Raw genomic sequence first — 17,127 nt, forward strand, 5'->3', positions numbered from 1 at the left:
CTCTTTGAAATTAAGCAGATTTTGTTGCAATAAATCCCAACAATGCTCATTAGATCATCATGCAGAACAAAATGTTATTGTTATTATGGACTCAAGGTTTAACAACACAAATACATAAAAGATATGAAGTCATATTTCCAATCTTGTCCACACAGTTCCTTGCATAGACTAAAGCCCCATACACATTACCCGATCCCCGCCGACATTGGTGACGGGGACCCGGCGGGGATTAGGCATCGGCAAGTGCATACACACTTGCTGATGCGGCCCGTACAGGCAGCAATGGCGGAGGGAACGGCAGCTATGCTGCAGATGCAGCATGTCTGTCGTTAACGAAGACTTCCCTCGCCTGTACATGTTCAGACGAGGGAGGGGGTCGATAACGATGCGTAGGAGCGCGCACCGTTAATGACATTTAGTGTACACACTAAATGAGATTGTTAAAGATCTCACTCGGGGTAATTCCAAGTTGTTTGCGGCAGGAAATTTTTTAGCAGTTGGGCAAAACCATGTGCACTGCAGGGGGGGCAGATATAACATTTGCAGAGAGAGTTAGATTTGGGTGGGTTATTTTATTTCTGTGCAGGGTAAATACTGGCTGCTTTATTTTTACACTGCAAATTAGATTGCAGATTGAACACACCACACCCAAATCTAACTCTCTCTGCACATTAAATCTGCCTCCCCTGCAGTGCACATGGTTTTGCCCAATTGCTAACAGAATTCCTGCTGCGATCAACTTGGAATTACCCCCTCAGATCAGCCCTTCTGAGTGAGATCTTTCATTTTCTCGTCTAATGTGTATGGGCCTTTAGTATGGTAATATGCTAAATATTTTCACAATATTTATAAAAAATTTGGAGCAATACAGAAAGCAAATCAAAAAATGTATAGTGATGACAATGCAGTAATATAGCTTGAGATAAATGGTGAAAGTGCCCTGTACACTAGGAAAAAAGCGCAAGTAATAATAAAAAGGCACAAGTTCAATCACACCTCATGCTTTATAAACCTTTGGGAATGTAAAATTGCCAAACACTCAAGAGTAATAAATGTTATAACAACCCAGCTAACTTCTGTCTGAAAACATAAGTACATATCTAATGTAGAAAAAATAGACCCTAACCCAGCACAAGTTTGGACACAGTCTTATAGTATTTGGAAATAGGATAAACCAACAGAAAAGAAGTGTCTAGTATGCAGGACTGGTAGATGCTAACAAGAGATAATGTAAGACGTAAGCAGGGATATTGCTACGGAATGCGGTTGGTTAATCTACCGGCTGTTGGAATCCCAGCGTTCAGGATACCGACGTCGGAATCCTGACAGCTGGGGAAATGCCTGCGGTTGGAATCCCGCTCAAGCCGATATTCCAACTTGGTGGGTGGTCCATGCCATCACCCAAGGGGAAATATAATAGTGTGGTGAGAAAAGCTTGCCACCAGGCTCGATGCGTGGCGAGCAGACTCCCTGCACTCGCTGTCGTGATGCCGGCTGTTGGGATTCTGGCATTGGTCTGCTGACCACCGGGATCCTGACCGCCGGTAAATCATACCGAACCCATTGCTACAGTAGGTTCTCAAAAGGCCTGGTTCCCAATTAACATTTTCATATTAGAATTCATTAAATTGAAGAGCACTGATAACAACACAAATAGTTGCTGGATTAATGTGTCGATGCTCAAAAACCATGAATGCAATAACATAAAACCAATCTCATAAAAAGGTGTTAGTGTGCAGCATACCACTGATCTAGCCAGTCATCCAGGAGAATCTTCGATTCACAGATCAAATCTTGGTACAAATTCAGGCAATGCTTCTCTGTAGCACGTTACTTAGAAGTGAAGTAACGTGGCTGCCCTTCAGCTGGGAGGGTCCCAATGAGTATGTTTGGATCCATCCAATCTTACAGGTAGACTATGTATTTATACACATCCTGCCTATGAACCAATTTTTTTTTTCTATGCACCAAACTCTTTTACTGAATGTGTTTGGAATATGCCCATATTTTCTGCATCTTAGGGCTAGATGCATCATCGCATGGAGAGTGATAAAAATAAGATTTTACTTACCGATAAATCTATTTCTCATAGTCCGTAGTGGATGCTGGGGACTCCGTCAGGACCATGGGGAATAGCGGCTCCGCAGGAGACAGGGCACAAAAGCAAGCTTTTAGGATCACATGGTGTGTACTGGCTCCTCCCCCTATGACCCTCCTCCAAGCCTCAGCTAGGTACTGTGCCCGGACGAGCGTACACAATAAGGAAGGATCTTGAATCCCGGGTAAGACTCATACCAGCCACACCAATCACACCGTACAACTTGTGATTTGAACCCAGTTAACAGTATGATAACAATGAAGTAGCCTCTAAAAAAGATGGCTCACAACAATAATAACCCGATTTTTTTGTAACAATAACTATGTACAAGTAATGCAGACAATCCGCACTTGGGATGGGCGCCCAGCATCCACTACGGACTATGAGAAATAGATTTATCGGTAAGTAAAATCTTATTTTCTCTAACGTCCTAGTGGATGCTGGGGACTCCGTCAGGACTATGGGGATTATACCAAAGCTCCCAAACGGGCGGGAGAGTGCGGATGACTCTGCAGCACCGAATGAGAGAACTCCAGGTCCTCCTCAGCCAGGGTATCAAATTTGTAGAATTTTAGCAAACGTGTTTGCCCCTGACCAAGTTGCAGCTCGGCAAAGTTGTAAAGCCGAGACCCCTCGGGCAGCCGCCCAAGATGAGCCCACCTTCCTTGTGGAATGGGCATTTACAGATTTTGGCTGTGGCAGGCCTGCCACAGAATGTGCAAGCTGAATTGTACTACAAATCCAACGAGCAATAGTCTGCTTAGAAGCAGGAGCACCCAGCTTTTTGGGTGCCTACAATATAAACAGCAAGTCAGACTTTCTGACTCCAGCCGTCCTGGAATTATATATATATATATATATTTTTTCAGGGCCCTGACAACGTCTAGCAACTTGGAGTCCTCCAAGTCCCTAGTAGCCGCAGGCACCACAATAGGTTGTTTCAGGTGAAACGCTGACACCACCTTAGGAAGAAACTGGGGACGAGTCCGCAGTTCTGCCCTGTCCCGAATGGAAAATCAAATATGGGCTTTTGTAAGACAAAGCCGCCAATTTTGACAATCGCCTGGCCGAGGCCAGGGCCAACAGCATGGTCACTTTCCATGTGAGATATTTCAAATCCACAGATTTGAGTGGTTCAAACCAATATGATTTGAGGAATCCCAACACTACGTTGAGATCCCACGGTGCCACTGGAGGCACACAAGGGCTGTATATGCAATACTCCCTTGACAAACGTCTGGACTTCAGGAACTGAAGACAATTCTTTCTGGAAGAAAATCTATAGGGCCGAAACTTGAACCTTAATGGACCCCAATTTGAGGCTCATAGACACTCCTGTTTGCAGGAAGTGCAGAAATCGACCTAGTTGAAATTTTTTCGTGGGGCCTTCCTGGCCTCACCCACGCAACATATTTTTACCACATGTGGTGATAACGTTGTGCGGTCACCTCCTTCCTGGCTTTGACCAGGGTAGGTATGACCTCTTCCGGAATGCCTTTTCCCTTAGGATCCGGCGTTCAAACCGCCATGCCGTCAAACGCAGTCGCGGTAAGTCTTGGAACAGACAAGGTCCCTGCTGGAGCAGGTCCTTTCTTAAAGGCCGATGCTACGGTTCCTCTTGGAACAGACATGGTACTTGCTGAAAGCAAATCCCTTCTTAGCTCCCGAGGCCATTAGTGCTCTGTGAGCATCTCTTGAAGTTCCGGTTACCAAGTCCCTCTTGGCCAATCCGGAGCCACGAGTATAGTTCTTACTCCTCTATGTCTTATAATTCTCAATACCTTGGTTATGAGAAGCAGAGGAGGGAACACATACACCGACTGTTACACCCACGGTGTTACCAGGACGTCCACAGCTATCGCCTGAAGGTCTCGTGACCTGGCGCAATACCTGTCCCATTTTTTGTTCGGGCGGGACGCCATCATGTCCACCTTTGGTCTTTCCCAACGGTTCACAATCATGCGGAAAACTTCCCGATGAAGTTCCCACTCTCCCGGGTGGAGGTCGTGCCTGCTGAGGAAGTCTGCTTCCCAGTCGTCCACTCCCGGAATGAACACTGCTGACAGTGCTATCACATGATTTTCCGCCTAGCGAAAAATCCTTGCAGTTTTGCCACTGCCCTCCTGCTTCTTGTGCCGCCCTTTCTGTTTACGTGGGCGACTGCCGTGATGTTATCCCACTGGATCAATACCGGCTGACCTTGAAGCAGAGGTCTTGCTAAGCTTAGAGCATTATAAATTTGCTCTTAGCTCCAGTATATTTATGTGGAGAGAATTCTCCAGACTTGATCACACTCCTTGTGTGACTGCTCCCCAGCCTCTCAGGCTGGCCTCCGTGGTCACCAGCATCCAATCCTGAATGCCGAATCTGCGGCCCTCTAGAAGATGAGCACTCTGTAATCACCACAGGAGAGACACCCTTGTCCTTGGATATAGGGTTATCCGCTGATGCATCTGAAGATGCGATCCGGACCATTTGTCCAGCAGATCCCACTGAAGAGTTCTTGCGTGAAATCTGCCGAATGGAAGCGCTTCGTAATAAGCCACCATTTTTACCAGGACTCTTGTGCAATGATGCACTGACACTTTTCCTGGTTTTAGGAGGATCCCGATTAGCTCGGATAACTCCCTGGCTTTCTCCTCTGGGAGAAACACCTTTTCCTGGACTGTGTCCAGAATCATCCCTAGGACCAGCAGACGTGTCGTCGGAACAACTGCGGTTTTGGAATATTTAGAATCCACCCGTGCTGTCGTAGAACTACTTGAGATAGTGCTACTCCGACCTCCAACTGTTCTCTGGACCTTGTTCTTATCAGGAGGTCGTCCATTTTCTTTGAAGACGAATCCTCCTTTCGGTCATTACCTTGGTAAGGACCCGGGGTGCCTTGGACAATCCAACGGCATCGTCTTGAAACTGATAGTGACAGTTCTGTACCACGAACCTGAGGTACCCTTGGTGAGAAAAGGCAAATTTTGGGACATGGAGGTAAGCATCCCTGATGTCCCGGGACACCATATAGTCCCCTTGTTTTTTGCTATCACTGCTCTGAGTGACTCCATCTGGATTTGAACCCTTGTAAGTGTTCAAATTTTTCAGATTTAGAATAGGTCTCACCTAGCCTTCAGTACCACCATATAGTGTGGAGTAATACCCCTTTCCTTGTTGTCGGAGGGGTAATTTTATCATCACCTGCTGGGAATACAGCTTGTGAATTGTTTTCAATACTGCCTCCCTGTCGGAGGGAGACATTGGTACAGCAGACTACAGGAACCTGCGAGGGGGGAAACCTCTCGACATTCCAATCTGTACCCCTTGGATACTACTTGTAGGATCCAGGGGTCCTGTACGGTCCCAGCGTCATGCTGAGAACTTGGTAGAAGCAGTGGAGGGCTTCTGTTCCTGGGAATGGGCTGCCTGCTGCAGTCTTCTTCCCTTTCCTCTATCCCTGGGCAGATATGACTCTTATAGGGACGAAAGGACTGAGGCTGAAAAGACGGTGTCTTTTTCTGCAGAGATGTGACTTAGGGTAAAAAACGGTGGATTTTCCAGCAGTTGCCCTGGCCACCAGGTCCCATGGACCGACCCCAAATAACTCCTCCCCTTTATACGGCAATACATCTTTGTGCCGTTTGGAATCTGCATCACCTGACCACTGTCGTGTCCATAAACATCTTCTTGCAGATATGGACATCGCATTTACTCTTGATGCCAGAGTGCAAATATCCCTCTGCGCATCTCGCATATATAGAAATGCATCCTTTAAATGCTCTATAGTCAATAAAATACTGTCCCTGTCAAAGGTATCAATATTTTTAGTCAGGGAATCCAACCAAGCCACCTCAGCTCTGCACATCCAGGCTGAGGCGATCGCTGGTCGCAGTATAACACCAGCATGTGTGTGTATACTTTTTAGGATATTTTTCAGCCTCCTATCAGCTGGCTCCTTAAGTACGGCCCTATCCGTAGATGGTACCGCCACTTGTTCTGATAAGCGTGTGAGCGCCTTATCCACCCTGAGGGGTGTTTCCCACCGCGCCTTAACTTCTGGCGGGAAAAGGTATACCGCCAATAATTTTCTATCGGGGGAAACCCACGCATCATCACACACTTCATTTAATTTATCTGATTCAGGAAAAACTACAGGTAGTTTTTTCACCTCACATATAATACCCTTTTTTGTGGTACTTGGAGTATCAGAAATATGTAACACCTCCTTCATTGCCCTTAACGTGTGGCCCTAAAAGAAAATACGTTTGTTTCTTCACCGTCGACACTGAAATCAGTGTCCGTGTCTGGGTCTGTGTCGACCGACTGAGGTAAATGGGCATTTTACAGCCCCTGACGGTGTTTGAGACGCCTGGACAGATACTAATTTGTTCGCCGGCCCTCTCATGTCGTCAACCGGCTTGCAGCGTGTTGACATTGTCACGTAATTTCCATAAATAAGCCATCCATTCCGGTGTCGACTCCCTAGAGAGTGACATCACCATTACAGGCAATTTGCTCCGCCTCCTCACCAATATTTTCCTCATACATGTCGACACACACGTACCGACATACAGCACACACATAGGGAATGCTCTGATAGAGGACAGGACCCACTAGCCCTTTGGGGAGACAGAGGGAGAGTTTGCCAGCACACACCAAAACGCTATAATTATCCAGGGACAACCTTCATATAAGTGTTCCTCCCTTATAGCATTTTAATATATATACATATCGCCAAATCAGTGCCCCCCCTCTCTGTTTTAACCCTGTTTCTGTAGTGCAGTGCAGGGGAGAGCATGGGAGCCTTCCCACCAGCCTTTCTGTGAGGGAAAATGGCGCTGTGTGCTGAGGAGAATAGGCCCCGCCCCCTTTTCGGCGGGCTTCTTCTCCGGAGTTTTAGATATCTGGCAGGGGTTAAATACATCCATATAGCCTCAAGGGCTATATGTGATGTATTTTTCGCCATACAGGTATTATACATTGCTGCCCAGGGCACCCCCCCCCCCAGCGCCCTGCACCCTCCGTGACCGCTGTGTGAAGTGTGCTGACAACAATGGCGCACAGCTGCAGTGCTGTGCGCTACCTGATGAAGACTGAGAGTCTTCTGCCGCCTGGTTCCGGACCTCTTCATCTTCAGCGTCTGCAAGGGGGGTCGGCGGCGCGGCTCCGGGACGAACCCCAGGGCGAGCCCTGTGTTCCGACTCCCTCTGGAGCTATGTCCAGTAGCCTAAGAATCCAATCCATCCTGCACGCAGGTGAGTTGAAAATCTCTCCCCTAAGTCCCTCGATGCAGTGAGCCTGTTGCCAGCAGGACTCACTGAAAATAAAGAACCTAAAAACTTTTTCTAAGTAACTCTTTAAGAGAGCCACCTAGATTGCACCCTTCTCGGCCGGGCACAAAAACCTAACTAAGGCTTGGAGGAGGGTCATAGGGGGAGGAGCCAGTACACACCATGTGATCCTAAAAGCTTGCTTTTGTGCCCTGTCTCCTGCGGAGCCGCTATTCCCCATGGTCCTGACGGAATCCCCAGCATCCACTAGGACGTTAGAGAAATAGAGAGTGATAAAGTAACAGCCAACCAGTTCCTGTCATTTTTCAAACAGGGCCTGTGACATGGCAGTTAGAAGCTGATTGGCTGATACTTTTTCTCTCTCCATTTTAACACTCTCCAAGCGATGATGCATCTAGCCCACATCTTTTGAATCCTTTCCCCATCTATGTGCTGTCAACATGACCTTCTCCTCCAGGTTTATTATTTTACACAACCACTCTGTCACGTTTTCTTCCTCCTGTGTCAAATGCACATTTATGTATCCTTTTAACTTGCCCATGGCTGTGTCAAGTCTTCATTTATTCTCCATGTTTAGGCTCTCCTCCCTACCCCACCACTAACTTGTTCTAACAAAGTGCTCTCCTACATGAACTGTCCATGTTCCCCTTGTGTCTTGTTCCCATTTTTATTGCTCCTTTCCCTTGCCCATGTTCCATTGTACCCCTCCTCTCCAGGTATCTAGGTCTTCTCCTCCCTGGCAGTGAAAGATACAGTCATACTTGAGGAAATGCAGAGTATACATCAGGCCTATGCCATAAGTGTCTGGGACTAATAAGACTACTGGCTTTAACAGTGGTGTACCAACAATAGCCCCCCTTAACACACACCCCTGGCCCCTCTGGCAGCAGCAGGAGGGGTTTCCCCCTGATCCGCCACTGGGTCTTATAAACACAAATCAAATAACACAATTATGAATGTATATGAAGATAGAGGAGACCAATAAAAAGAAAAAAGGCAGCAACAACATTGTTGAGGGCACTGTTGAAAGCAGACAGCCAATGAATTGTACAGGGTTGCAGCAACAAAGCAATTAGTAAGAACAATTAGGAGGAAATTCAATTGCAGGTGAAATGCCTTTTCTTTTTCGAGTGTTTACCTTTCGTGCTCATCACCCGATAATTTCATTTTTCACCTGTATGCGCGCTCCTATTTATCAAGTGTTTCAATTAGAAATGAGTGAAAACGGAATTCGGCAAGTAGCTCTCGCCAGCAAAACTAAGATTTTACTTACCGGTAAATCTATTTCTCGTAGTCCGTAGTGGATGCTGGGGACTCCGTAAGGACCATGGGGAACAGACAGGCTCCGCAGGAGACATGGGCACTTCAAGAAAGAATTTAGATTCTGGTGTGCTCTGGCTCCTCCCTCTAGGTCCCTCCTCCAGACCTCAGTTAGAGAAACTGTGCCTGGAAGAGATGACAGTACAAGGAAAGGATTTTGGAAATCCAGGGCAAGATTCATACCAGCCACACCAATCACACCGTATAACTTGTGATAAACTTACCCAGTCAACAGTATGAACAACAACAGAGCATCAGTTCAACCCTGATGCAACAATAACATAGCCCTTATTGCAGCAATAACTATATACAAGTATTGCAGAAGTCGTCCGCACTTGGGACGGGCGCCCAGCATCCACTACGGACTACGAGAAATAGATTTACCGGTAAGTAAAATCTTATTTTCTCTAACGTCCTAGTGGATGCTGGGGACTCCGTAAGGACCATGGGGATTATACCAAAGCTCCCAAACGGGCGGGAGAGTGCGGATGACTCTGCAGCACCGAATGAGCAAACACAAGGTCCTCCTCAGCCAGGGTATCAAACTTGTAGAACTTTGCAAAAGTGTTTGAACCTGACCAAGTAGCCGCTCGGCACAGCTGTAGTGCCGAGACCCCTCGGGCAGCCGCCCAAAAAAAGCCCACCTTCCTAGTGGAATGGGCCCTTAACTGATTTTGGCAGCGGCAATCCAGCCGCAGAATGAGCCTGCTGAATCGTGTTACAGATCCAGCGAGCAACAGTTTGCTTTGAAGCAGGCGCACCAAGCTTGTTGGAAGCATACAGGATAAACAAAGAGTCTGTTTTCCTGACTCTAGCCGTTCTGGCTACATAAACCTTCAAAGCCCTGACCACATCAAGCAACTCGGAATCCTCCAAGTCCGTAGTAGCCACAGGCACCACAATAGGTTGGTTTATATGAAAAGATGAAACCACTTTTGGCAGGAATTGTGGATGGGTCCGCAACTCTGCTCTATCCGCATGGTTCAAACAAGTGGGATTTCAGGAAACTCAACACCACGTTAAGATCCCAAGGTGCCACTGGAGGCACAAAAGGGGGCTGAATATGCAGCACTCCCTTCACAAACGTCTGAACTTCAGGTAGAGAAGTCAACTCCCTTTAAAAGAAAATGGATAAGGCCGAAATCTGGACCTTAATGGAACCCAATTTTAGGCCCAAAGTCACTCCTGACTGTAGGAAGTGAAGGAAACGGCCCAGCTGGAATTCCTCCGTAGGGGCATTCCTGACCTCCCACCAAGCAACATATTTTCGCCATATACGGTGATAATGTTGAGCTGTCACGTCCTTCCTAGCCTTTATCAGCGTAGGAATGACCTCATCCTGAATGCCTTTCTCCGCTAGGATCCGGCGTTCAACCGCAATGCCGTCAAACGCAGCCGCGGTAAGTCTTGGAACAGACAGGGCCCTTGTTGCAACAAGTCCTGTCTTAGCGGAAGAGGCCACGGGTCCTCTGTGAGCATTTCTTGCAGATCTGGATACCAAGTCCTTCGAGGCCAATCTGGAACAATGAGTATCGTTCTCACTCCTCTTTTTCTTATTATTCTCAGCACCTTGGGTATGATGGGAAGAGGAGGAAATACATAGACCGACTGGAAAACCCACGGTGTCACCAGGGCGTCTACAGCTATCGCCTGAGGGTCTCTTGACCTGGCGCAATACCTCTGTAGCTTTTTTGTTGAGGCGGGATGCCATCATGTCCACCTGTGGCAGTACCCACCGACTTGCAGTCTGTGCGAAGACTCCCTGATGAAGTCCCCACTCTCCCGGATGTAGGTCGTGTCTGCTGAGAAAGTCTGCTTCCCAGCTGTCCACTCCCGGGATGAACACTGCTGACAGTGCGCTTACGTGATTTTTCGCCCAGCGAAGAATTCCGGTGGCTTCCGCCATCGCTACCCTGCTCCTTGTGCCGCCTTGTCGGTTTACATGAGCTACTGCGGTGATGGTGTCTGACTGAATCAGAACCGGTTGGTCGCGAAGCAGGGTCTCCGCTTGACGTAGGGCGTTGTATACGGCCCTTAGTTCCAGGATGTTGATGTGAAGGCAAGTCTCCTGACTTGACCACAGACCTTGGAAATTTCTTCCCTGTGTGACTGCTCCCCACCCTCGGAGGCTTGCATCCGTGGTTACCAGGACCCAGTCCTGAATGCCAAATCTGCGGCCCTCGAGAAGGTGAGCACTCTGCAGCCACCACAGAAGAGACACCCTGGCCCTTGGGGACAGGGTGATCAGCCGATGCATCTGAAGATGCGATCCGGACCACTTGTCCAACAGATCCCACTGAAAGATCCTTGCATGGAACCTGCCGAAGGGAATGGCTTCGTATGAAGCCACCATCTTTCCCAGGACTCGCGTGCAGTGATGCACCGATACCTGTTTTGGTTTCAGGAGGTCCCTGACCAGAGATGCTAATTCCTGGGCCTTCTCCACCGGGAGAAACACCTTCTTCTGTTCTGTGTCCAGAATCATGCCCAGGAAAAGCAGACGCGTCGTAGGAATCAGCTGCGACTTTGGAACATTCAGAATCCAGCCGTGCTGTTGCAACACTTCCTGAGAGAGTGCTACGCTGATCAACAACTGCTCTCTGGACCTCGCCTTTATGAGGAGATCGTCCAAGTACGGGATAACTATAACTCCCTTCTTCCGAAGGAGTATCATCATTTCGGCCATTACCTTGGTAAATATCCTCGGTGCCGTGGACAGGCCAAACGGCAACGTCTGGAACTGGTAATGACAGTCCTGTACCACAAACCTGAGGTACTTCTGGTGAAGTGGGTAAATGGGGACATGCAAGTAAGCATCCTTGATGTCCAGCGACACCATAAAATCCCCCTCTTCCAGGCTTGCAATAACCGCTCTGAGCGATTCCATTTTGAACTTGAATTTCTTTATATAAGTGTTCAAGGATTTTAAATTCACAATGGGTCTCACCGAACCGTCCGGTTTCGGTACCACAAACATTGTGGAATAGTAACCCCTTCCCTGTTGAAGGAGGGGGACCCTGATAATCACTTGCTGGAGGTACAGCTTGTGAATTGCCGCCAGTACTACCTCCCTTTCCATGGGGGAAGCTGGCAAGGCTGATTTGAGGCAACAGCGGGGGGAGTCGCTTCGAATTCCAGCTTGTATCCCTGAGAAACAATTTGTACAGCCCAGAGATCTTCCTGTAAACAAACCTACTGGTTGCTGAAGTTTCGGAGACGCGCCCCCACCGCACCTGGCTCTGCCTGTGGAGCCCCAACGTCATGCGGTGGACTTAGTGGAAGCAGAGGAGGACTTTTGTTCCTGGGAACTGGTTGCATTGTGCAGCTTCTTACCCCTGCCTCTGGCAAGAAAGGATGCGCCCCTGACCCGCTTGCCTTTCTGAGAACGAAAGGACTGCATTTGATAATACGGTGCTTTCTTAGGCTGTGAGGAAACCTGAGGCAAGAAAGTCGACTTTCCAGCTGTCGCTGTGGACACGAGGTCCGAAAGACCGTCCCCAAACAATTCCTCACCCTTATAAGGCAAAACCTCCATGTGTTTTTTAGAATCAGCATCTCCTGTCCATTGCCGAGTCCATAAGACCCTCCAGGCAGAAATGGACATAGCATTAATTCTAGAGCCCAGCAGGCAAATGTCCCTCTGGGCATCCCGCATATATAAGACGACGTCTTTTATATGGCCCAGGGTTAGCAAAACAGTATCCCTGTCGAGGGAATCTATGTCGTCTGACAGAGTATCTGTCCATGCTGCTACAGCACTACACATCCAGGCTGAAGCAATAGCAGGTCTCAGTAGAGTACCAGAGTGTGTATACACTGACTTCAGGATAGCTTCCTGCTTTCTATCCGCAGGCTCCTTTAGGGCGGCCGTATCCTGAGACGGCAGGGCCACCTTTTTAGATAAGCGTGTCAGCGCCTTGTCCACCCTAGGGGATGTTTCCCAACGTAACCTATCCGTTGGCGGGAAAGGGTACGCCATCGGTAACCTCTTAGAAATCACTAGTTTCTTATCAGGGGAACTCCACGCTTCTTCACATAATTCATTTAATTCATCAGATGGGGGAAAAGTCACTGGCTGCTTTTTCTCCCCAAACATATAAACCCTCTTGGTATTAACAGGGTTAATCTCAGAAATGTGTAATATATCTTTCATTGCAATAATCATGTATCGGATGGCTTTGGTCATTTTAGACTGTAAATGTGCCTCATCATCGTCGACACTGGAGTCGGACTCCGTGTCGACATCTGTGTCAACCATCTGAGATAGAGGGCGTTTATGAGCCCCTGAAGGTTTCTGAGTCGCCTGGGCAGGCGCGGGCTGAGACCCCGGCTGTCCCAAGGCTGTAGTGTCATCAAACCTTTTATGTAAGGAACTGACATTGTCGTTTAAGACCTTCCACATATCCATCCAATCAGGTGTCGGCCCCGACGGGGGCGACACCACACTTATCTGCCCTTGCTCCGCCTCCACGTAACCCTCCTCATCAAACATGTCGACACAGCCGTACCGACACACCGCACGCACACAGGGAATGCTCAGACTGAAGACAGGACCCCACAAAGTCCTTTGGGGAGACAGAGAGAGAGTATGCCAGCACACACCACAGCGCTATATAACACAGGGATTTTCACTTATAATAAGTGATTACCCAATAGCTGCCTTATATGTTTTATTTGCGCCTAAATTTATGTGCCCCCCCCTCTCTTTTTTACCCTTCTTGTACCTGGATACTGCAGGGGAGAGCCTGGGGAGCTGCTTCCAGCGGAGCTGTGAAGAAAAAATGGCGCTGGTGTGCTGAGGAAGAAGGCCCCGTCCCCTCAGTGGCGGGCTTCTGTCCCGCTTTTTGTGTAAAAAAATGGCGGGGGTTTTTACATATATACAGTGCCAGACTGTATATATGTATTTTTATTACCAAAAGGTACTTCAATTGCTGCCCAGGGCGCCCCCCCCCAGCGCCCTGCACCCTACAGTGACCGGAGAGTGTAAGTGTGCTGGGAGCAATGGCGCACAGCTGCGGTGCTGTGCGCTACCTTAAATGAAGACAGGAGTCTTCTGCCGCCGATTTCGTCGTCTTCAAGCTTCTGTTCTTCTGGCTCTGCGAGGGGGACGGCGGCGCGGCTCCGGGAACGGACGATCGAGGACAGGTGCCTGTGTTCGAACCCTCTGGAGCTAATGGTGTCCAGTAGCCTAAGAAGCACAAGCTAGCTGCAAGCAGGTAGGTTTGCTTCTCTCCCCTTAGTCCCACGTAGCAGTGAGTCTGTTGCCAGCAGAAGCTCACTGAAAATAAAAAACCTAATAAATACTTTCTTTACTAGTAAGCTCAGGAGAGCCCACTAGGAGCACCCAGCTCTGGCCGGGCACAGATTCTAACTGAGGTCTGGAGGAGGGGCATAGAGGGAGGAGCCAGTGCACACCAGATAGTACCTAATCTTTTCTTTAGAGTGCCCAGTCTCCTGCGGAGCCCGTCTATTCCCCATGGTCCTTACGGAGTTCCCAGCATCCACTAGGACGTCAGAGAAACCTGTGTTAAGTCTAGGTGAAAACGGGGAAATCTGCCTGTACCCTCAAAAAAGGCAAACTAATATTAGATAACAGTATAGAAGTCTAATAATGGCCATAAGAAAAGAATGTAGTATTCCAAAAGGTGTCATATGGCTATTATATACATTTTCAGTGAAAAAAATTATACAGAATAAGCAAGCAAAATAAATGCTATTATTAAACTAGGGGTGATGCAATCAGTAGGCTTTTGTGTCATTTTAAGGGACTTAAAAAACATAGTTAAACCTCCAAAAACTAAAACACCTGTACCATTCATGCAGCGCCACAACATACTGTTGTCCCACATCTTTAAACCCATTTTTCTTCAAGTTGCAGTTTTATACCCCAAATATAACATGTTATTATTGGCCAAATTAAGATAATTAAAAAGTTCTAAATGCCTAAAAAGTCATTAAGGGGGGTGTCCAAGGGGTTCTGAACCTAGGGCCTTATTCAGAAATGGACGTAGCTGCTGCGTTCGCATGCATCGGCCATGTCCATAGGGTCTGCGCACGCGCACCGGCCATAATAAGCATGTGCTACCCTTCACCACTGAAAGGATGCAATCGAATGGTGATTGACAGGCGACAGCTGACCGGTGGCAGCGACGCTGCGTTGGGGGGAGATCGGGAAAATCAGGAGTGACATGGCCGTTTTCTAGGCCGGCCTATGATGTTGCCTGCGTTTCCTGCTTATGGAAATAATGCTCCGCAGGCAAGGTTCGCCCTCTATTCAATGCATTCACAATTTAATTGAGAACGCATCGCGGGGGGGGCACCACACCTTGCCCTGTGCTAGGCAGTGCCCAGTATGTTAGTATATGGACGCATATTATGCTGCAAAAGCAAAATCTACGCCCATCTCTGAATAACTCTACAAATGCCTGCAACTGAAATCCCCCCTTAGGGGTCTATTTACCAAGCCTTGGTTAGAGACAAATCCAATGGAGATAAAGTCCCAGCCAATCCATTCCTAACTGCCATGTCACAGGCTGAGTTTGAATAATGACAGTTAGGAGCTGATTGGCTGGTACTTTATCTTCGTTGGATCTATCTCCATCCAAGGCTTAGTAAATAGACCCCTTAGTCTTGTAATTACATTTAAAATGGTTTTAAATGAAGCCTGCTTCTGATGGTTAATAAACGTCACAGCCAATATTATAAAATTAGTTATATATTTTTATAACACTTACTTTGTTAAGAGCTTGTAACATTAATTTATGGGTTCCTTCAAGTAAACACTGGTTCTTGATTACTTTAAGTGGGAGATTTAGAGAAACAGTTTCTTCGGCTATCACTGTTTCATTTGGAACATCTAATTTTGTGTCTGAAAAAAATACATTTGTTTACTAAATGAATAATACAAACCGTAGTACATTAATAATAAAATGTTTCTGACTCATTAAAGCTGCATTTTTGATAAGGGAACGCTATTCCTCAGTAGGCATGTCCATAATTCTAGGAATGTACACCCAAAAGCTATATCCTTTTATCTTTTTAAATGTCACATTAAAAAAATAAATAGAAAAATAAGAATTTACTTACCGATAATTCTATTTCTCGTAGTCCGTAGTGGATGCTGGGAACTCCGTAAGGACCATGGGGATTAGCGGCTCCGCAGGAGACAGGGCACATCTAAAGAAAGCTTTAGGATCACCTGGTGTGCACTGGCTCCTCCCCCTATGACCCTCCTCCAAGCCTCAGTTAGGATACTGTGCCCGGACGAGCGTACACAATAAGGAAGGATTTTGAATCCCGGGTAAGACTCATACCAGCCACACCAATCACACTGTACAACTTGTGATCTGAACCCAGTTAACAGCATGATAATAGAGAAGCCTCTATAAAAGATGGCTCACTACAACAATAACCCGAATTTTTTGGTAACAATAATTATGTACCGGTATTGCAGACAATCCGCACTTGGGATGGGCGCCCAGCATCCACTACGGACTACGAGAAATAGAACTATCGGTAAGTAAATTCTTATTTTCTCTGACGTCCTAGTGGATGCTGGGAACTCCGTAAGGACCATGGGGATTATACCAAAGCTCCCAAACGGGCGGGAGAGTGCGGATGACTCTGCAGCACCGAATGAGAGAACTCCAGGTCCTCCTCAGCCAGGGTAGCAAATTTGTAGAAGTTTACAAACGTATTTGCTCCTGACCAAGTAACTGCTCGGCAAAGTTGTAAAGCCGAGACCCCTCGGGCAGCTGCCCAAGATGAGCCCACCTTCCTTGTGGAGTGGGCATTTTAAGATTTTTGGCTGTGGCAGGCCTGCCACAGAATGTGCAAGCTGAATTGTACTACAAATCCAACGAGCAATCGTCTGCTTAGAAGCAGGAGCACCCAGTTTGTTGGGTGCATACAGGATAAACAGCGAGTCAGATTTTCTGACTCCAGCCGTCCTGGAAACATATATTTTCAGGGCCCTGACCACGTCAAGCAACTTGGAATCCTCCAAGTCCTTAGTAGCCGCAGGTACCACAATAGGTTGCTTCATGTGAAATGCAGAAACCACCTTAGGTAGAAATTGAGGACAAGTCCTCAATTCTGCCCTGTCAGAATGAAATATTAAATAAGGGCTTTTATATGATAAAGCCGCCAGTTCTGACACACGCCTGGCTGAAGCCAGGGCTAACAGCATCGTCACCTTCCATGTGAGATATTTTAAGTCCACAGTGGTGAGTGGTTCAAACCAATGTGACTTTAGGAAACTCAACACAACATTGAGATCCCAAGGTGCCACTGGAGGCACAAAAGGAGGCTGTATATGCAGTACCCCTTTTACAAATGTCTGAACTTCAGGCACTGAAGCCAGTTCCTTTTGGAAGAAAATCGACAGGGCCGAAATTTGAACCTTAATGGACCCTAATTTTAGGCCCATAG

The 17,127-nt window shown here is 47.5% G+C and overlaps 1 protein-coding gene across 4 annotated transcripts in view; it reads right to left on the reverse strand.

The window, feature by feature from the left end:
• Nucleotides 1-17,127, reverse strand: part of LRRK2 (leucine rich repeat kinase 2) — a 469,339-nt gene that overhangs the window by 269,999 nt on the left and 182,213 nt on the right. For all 4 annotated transcript variants that reach the window (XM_063927081.1, XM_063927083.1, XM_063927080.1 and 1 more), the window contains exon 15: nucleotides 15,432-15,565. In XM_063927081.1, the coding sequence (XP_063783151.1) occupies nucleotides 15,432-15,565 (134 nt within the window). The remainder of the gene's footprint in view (nucleotides 1-15,431; nucleotides 15,566-17,127) is intronic.

Source organism: Pseudophryne corroboree, chromosome 6 (assembly GCF_028390025.1).
Source record: "Pseudophryne corroboree isolate aPseCor3 chromosome 6, aPseCor3.hap2, whole genome shotgun sequence".
NCBI classification, from domain to species: domain Eukaryota; kingdom Metazoa; phylum Chordata; class Amphibia; order Anura; family Myobatrachidae; genus Pseudophryne; species Pseudophryne corroboree.